Below are 6109 nucleotides of genomic sequence, written 5' to 3' on the forward strand. Positions count from 1 at the left end.
TCCGCAGCGGTACTCTGGGGGGAAAAATTCATACAATACAAATGTATTTATGACATGTTTTGAATAAAAACAATTTTAACCATGCATTTATAAATGCATGGTTTAATAAAAAATATTTGACAGCTACCCGGAGCCTATTTTTTTTTTTTTTTTATAAAGAAATGCCAAACGTGAGGAATTGACGCACCTCGGGCATCTTGTGACGACACACCAGCAACATGAAGACACCGCCCAGGATGATGCCGATCCCCATCAGTATGAAAGGAACGTTTACCAGCACGTTCTGCTCCATCAGCACAGCGTTCAGCTTGGCCACCGATGAGTCATCGATGACGACGCTCTGAGGACGCCAGGAGGGTTACGCGGGCGTGGCTCGTTTGTGTTTTGCTATATTGAAGGTAGCCTGAATTTTGGGCCCAGTTCGTCCCTGGCGATGACATACTGATGTGTGTGTATGTGTTGGTGTGTGTGTTTGCGTGTGGGGATTCCTGCATTTACCTCATTCAGGTAGAGTACAGGCAAAATCACGGTGGTCACGTTTCCTGTTTGGCTGAAAGGTAAGGGAAAAAAAAAATCCACAATTAGGACTGGGACTGCAAATTTCAAGGAATTTTATCTTTCCTGAGGATTTAAGGCAAACACCGAAAATGGTAAGAATAGAGATGCACCATTGTGAGTTAAACAGGTGAGCTAAAAGGGGATGCGACTTTTGGATCATGCATTGCATACAGTGGTTACAAAAAAAAAAAAAAGTTGATGAGAATGTTAAGTGTACTCATGACTCCCTTACCTGAACGTGTCCATTTTCTCAACGTAGACGTTGACCTGGAGACGTTTGGCAGCTCGAAGGACGACTCCGGTGAGCTGCAAAACATCATGGAGTTTCTGGTTAATACATCGGGGCTCCAGACCCGTTTCAACACCACAAGATGATTCTATGTTGCAAATATTTTCAGCAAAAGTGTCTTCCCAATGATCCGGTTGCTGTATGTGCATTCATCGAAACAGGAGGTGATTCTCCAACACATTGGACTCCAATGATGTTTCAGTGAGATTTGTGAACTAACTATACAAAAAGTAGGGCCGCCGTAAACACGATGGCGAGCGGGGCGCAACCAGCTAACCTTGTATCAAAGTTCAGAAGCCAACATGACGTTAACGTGGCGGCGTTCGTCTTGAGCTACTGTGCTGTTGAATTGTTGTTATCTCGAATGCAGCCTTGTCGTAAGGACAACAGGGAGTTACGGCAGGTGATAAGAGCTACTGGATTATCTCCAGCACAGCTGCCTCATGGAGGAACCTTACAAAATTCACGCAGTGCAACATCTAGTGGTTATGACGAGCCAAATCTTTCGGTAGACCTGCACAAGTAGAAACTGTGCATCTGTCTCGAGAGCACTTGTCCTTCTTCAGGGTTGCAGGTGTGCTGCAGCCCGTTCCAAGCGATTAAACATATCAGTGTGCTGTTTTGAAGGAAAGCAACTTGACCGATAACCGAGGAACTTCAATACATTCAAAAGAGCGTGTATCGCTGACCGGATTGAGATCAATGAAGGTCTGGTGGTACTCCTTATGGGGCCTCATGCCGAATACCGCCCGCACAAATTTCTCATCTCCCTGGTAGAAGTGCGGCGAGGACATTATGATGGGCGCACCTGAACGCAGCACAAGATATCCCGATTAATGAAGAAACGGGACATGCGCGTTTAAAAGCGACACTTCCTCACTTTGTTTGCAGGGCTTGACGTTCAGGACGCCCGAGCCGAGACAGTTGTCGGCGGGGACGCAGAAACCCGCATTGGACGGGTTCACCGATGAGTTGGCGAAAACCTGGCTGGGGGGAGTGAATCGATACCCGGGGATGCCTTTCACCACCACATCCTTCTCAAACACAGCGTATATAGACCTGAGATGAGAGGACGATATTCATGAAGCTAGCGCCATCCCGAATCAAGATTCTAAGCCTATTGTGATCATATGCTGACACAAAAACATCTGTGTCCGTCACCTCCACGGGTGCGATTCCTCTGCTATCATGTCAAAGCCAAATGGTAAGCAGAGCTGCAGTCACTTATGCTGGATGCCCAGATTAGCATTTGCAAACAGCATTCACTTCCAAACGTGCCCAACTGCGAATATGCAGAAGTCGACTGTAGTTTTCAACGTAATATCACCAATCAGCACCAGATGGCAGACATGTCTTAGTTGTGCTTACACTTGGTCTTTCACTGCCCTATACTACAATGTGTGTCGGCCTCATATTTCTTTGTGGATTTGGAATGATATGCAGGACAAGCAAAGTACTTCATTGACATTACAATTTTGAGCGAGTTGATTTTTGTGAAAATAAATAAATAAATGAATTAGTTCTTGCACTTAATGTTAATTTGTTGTTCAGCAGTTTGGTGCCATCCTTGAATGGTCATTTTTATGCACTTGAAAAAAAAGATCTGTATGTTGGGGTTGTTTTGTTGTGTTTTTGCTTCAAACTGCTTGATGTTTCGTTAGTCCGCGACAGCAATTTATTTGCCCATCCCTTTCTTTCATCATCCTCTGTGAACAAGGAAGTAGCCCACAAAACTGTAGAAGGACAAACAACAATATGCCGTTTCACTTTTTTTCTCCCCTCACGTTTGTTACCACTTCAACATTAGCGGGGCATCAAAGAGAAATTTCTACTCGTAGCACCGTAGAAGCTGAACGGTCTCCAAAGCTGATTTCTGTCTTTCAAATCGCTTGATAAGTTTCGCAATCTTCGTTCGAAAACACAAACAGAGGAATGCCGCATAATGAAGAAGGAGAGGTTTCCTAATTAAATCCAGACAGAAAGATAAGACCAGGGCAATAACAGACTCGGTCATTGTCGACTTTCTGATGCTTCAATCATGCCTTTTTGCTTTTTGGCTACTCCAAAACAGTCGTCTGAACCTTTATCTTTGTTCATTACGTGGGTTTGAAGCAGACTTTTTTTCCTGAAGGGATTTTGAAATAAAAGTCACCCAAAATTATAAGTAGGCCATGTAAGTGTTGTCTGAGCCACCTGCACAGGTCCGAGGAGAACATGTAGAGCATTTCATTCTTTGTGAGGACAGAGTGGAAGGAGGCGCCGTTGGTTCCGTTGATCATGTTGCACTCATCAGACGTCCACCAATTCAACGACCTGCATGTATAAACAAACACATTTATGGTAGTTTTGTATGCAGGTTGGCGTTCATTTTCATAGAGCATTCAGGATTTACTGAAATAAAAAAAAAACATTTTCATATATTCTTTTTAAGTGGTGCTTAGGAAAATAGAGAGAACCATGCTTAAAAGAAGATATTTTGGGGAAAACTGACTCGTTAAAGGAAAATATTCATTGATCTTAACAAACTTCACACCAATCAGACAAGGAATTGTACGACTTGATGCGAACTCAGCAAAAATCATCTCATTCAAAAGCTCACTGATTGTTGACCGAATGTATCAGTACGAACTCAGCAAAAATCATCTCATTCAATCAAAAGCTCACTGATTGTTGACCGAATGTATCAGTTGTGACAGAGGTAAGGTGAGTGAGCACGATTACCTTTGATTGTTCCACGTATCCACTCGAGCAAAGTCCTTGTAGTCCTCCTGGCCTGTGTGGAACACGTATTCTCCATCATTGCTCGCATTGCTCTGGAATCACATCACAAAAGGGTTGTGTCAACAAAACACACAAAGATAAGCGCCAAAAAAATGGATTAAACTCCTCATGAGTTTTCATGACATGAATTCTCAGGACCTTGTAGAAGAGCCCGAAAACCGGATCCACGTCAGGTTTGACAGCGTGGATGTCTTTCAGGAGAGCATCTTCGTAGCCCCACAGAAGCTCTCCCACAGTATGTGTGGTGAAGAGGCCCTCGTCTGTGCCCTTCATAATCAACGAGATCAGCTTGGCAAAAAATGGCTCATCCTTGAACCGCTCCATCAATGTCTAAACGGCAGGCAGAGAGAAAGAAAGAGAAAGAGAGAACAGCGTTTTTCCTCCTCATGGGTCAAAGTGACCGAAGTCAGCTTGAAGTCAAATGCAAACGTGAGGAGACATGCTCACCACCGCAGGGACGTTAACAGTCCTGATCAGTTCACTCTCCGGCCCACGTGACATGTCGGGTTGGAATATGTATGTTTTTGTGTTGACCGCGGCTACTTTGGTACCGTTATCATGGAATATCACTTCTTCCATAGGCCGGTACTCTCTGAGTTTAACAAAATGAAATGAAACAAGTGGGTTAGAGTGAACACAGAGAACCCAGTCCTGAGGGTGTTGCAGTATTTCCTCATATAAAGCCGTCACGCCCCAATAACGCACTGTGGAAAATTAGCTTAACTGACATAATTGATCCGAAAACTATAGCTGTTCTCAGTATAAGGATCTCAAAATTTAAACCGAGCAGATTTTGAATTTAATGAAACTTGGTGCACTTGTCAGTCGTGACAATATTAAATCTCACATTTTAGGCTAATCAGAGTTACGGCCCATTGAATTATGACATTTTCGGCAAATAGGGGGATGGGAATCGTGAACAAATGCCTGCTACTGTGTTGAGTACTGCCTACCTGTACACTTCATTCTGTCGTTTAATTCACCCCCTATTACCTGTAAGTGTACGGTCCAATCTCCACCACAGCAGGCCTGTCACCATCCAGCACCTCGAGTGGATTGGTCAGGTTGAAGAAATAAAACTGCATGTAGATCGGCGCCGGTGGATCCTCCCAAGCATCGAACGCATCGGTGCCATTCTTCAACACGATTTCCTGTTGAGAGGACACAGATGTTTAGTTTCAGATGAGAAGATTTAAAAATAAATGAATAAATACATTCAAAAATCGGAATCATCTTTATAGGTATGTTACAACACACAAGGAAATTGTCCCCGGTACTCTGAGTCACACTGATATTACAGCAACAAGCAACCATAACAAAAAGAACATTTAGGAGGTAAAATAAGATGCTGACAAAGCTGAAATTGGTATCACGTGGGGAGGGTCAGATGGCAGTATTTCACAACAAAAGGAGGCCAGTGCGGGATTAAACAAACAAGGTCTTATTTTTAGTCTTAAAGTGTGCCCAACCGAGGCCATCATGTGTGCTACATTTAATATTACTGGTGATAGCCGCAAGGTTACGCAGATGTCAGACTACCGATGGTGTTCGCTCACCTTTTCCACCGCCGACTCCACCAGTTTTGAAAACACGTTAGACAAGGACAGCGCGATCCCCCCAATGAGAATTAAAAACGAAAATAATCCGCACGCATAAATAAAACATGATTTAATCATGACGGGGCGGCACTGGATCACGTCAGAAGCTGACAAGTGATGCTAAAAATGACACCAACGCCCCAGAAATACGCGCAGTTATTGTTTTGGTCTACCCGGAAGTCGCGCAAGGAAACAAAGACGAAATACCAAAATAAAATACCACACTCAAGCGTTTTCCTGTTTCTTCGAGAGTTGCGTATTTCTTTTTGAATACAGTACTGTATAACCACAAAACACGCAATGTGTAACTCATACAACTTCAGTAATACGTAACTTCATAGTTTTGAGATATTTGGTTTTATAGCGCCAATTGAAACGTTTTAACACACAACCTGCCTGTTTGTGCTCCCATTTACTATCTTGCCGATTATTGCGCTTTGTAATATATCACGTGACATTTACGAACCTCATTTTCGTGGTTCGCCCGGAGTTATTTTTTTAATAGCCTTTCATATTAGTAAACGTTAATCGCATTTTAGAATTGCCTTTTTGTAGGTAAAAAGTTTCAAGATTTCTCTTCAATTCTCAAGTCTTAGTTTTTGTCAAGTCACAAGTCATCAAAAGAGTGACTCGAGTCAAGTGCAGCCTCACCACCAAGCACACAGAGTTTACAGTTTTCATCGTCAGTGTCTGCTTGGAGCTAATTTATATCGGAACGCGTGGTAGCTATACCAACATGCATTTCTAAGAGCAAAACATTACGTTGTACAAAAAAATTGGAACCTGTTAGTGACATTGACTCCAACAGCATCTCCACTAGAGGGCAGTGTCTTTCTTTTCTTTTTTTTAATTAATCTTCTCAAGAAAAAGTCAGTTCATTATT

At 42.9% G+C, this 6109-nt stretch overlaps 1 protein-coding gene across 1 annotated transcript in view; it reads right to left on the bottom strand.

Moving 5' to 3' along the window:
- Positions 1–5420, bottom strand: part of scarb2c (scavenger receptor class B, member 2c) — a 6376-nt gene extending 956 nt beyond the window's left edge. Inside the window, exons 1-12 of the mRNA XM_019871960.1 lie at positions 5185–5420; positions 4622–4779; positions 4076–4220; positions 3767–3958; positions 3569–3660; positions 3041–3160; positions 1728–1906; positions 1537–1655; positions 791–864; positions 499–550; positions 188–340; positions 6–14 (exon numbers count right to left, since the gene is read on the bottom strand). Coding sequence (XP_019727519.1) covers positions 6–14; positions 188–340; positions 499–550; positions 791–864; positions 1537–1655; positions 1728–1906; positions 3041–3160; positions 3569–3660; positions 3767–3958; positions 4076–4220; positions 4622–4779; positions 5185–5304 — 1413 coding nt within the window. The 5' untranslated portion in view covers positions 5305–5420. The remainder of the gene's footprint in view (positions 1–5; positions 15–187; positions 341–498; positions 551–790; positions 865–1536; positions 1656–1727; positions 1907–3040; positions 3161–3568; positions 3661–3766; positions 3959–4075; positions 4221–4621; positions 4780–5184) is intronic.
- Between the last annotated feature and the right edge of the window lie 689 nt (positions 5421–6109).

Source organism: Hippocampus comes, unplaced genomic scaffold, assembly GCF_001891065.2.
Source record: "Hippocampus comes isolate QL1 unplaced genomic scaffold, H_comes_QL1_v1.1 scaffold199, whole genome shotgun sequence".
NCBI lineage: Eukaryota > Metazoa > Chordata > Actinopteri > Syngnathiformes > Syngnathidae > Hippocampus > Hippocampus comes.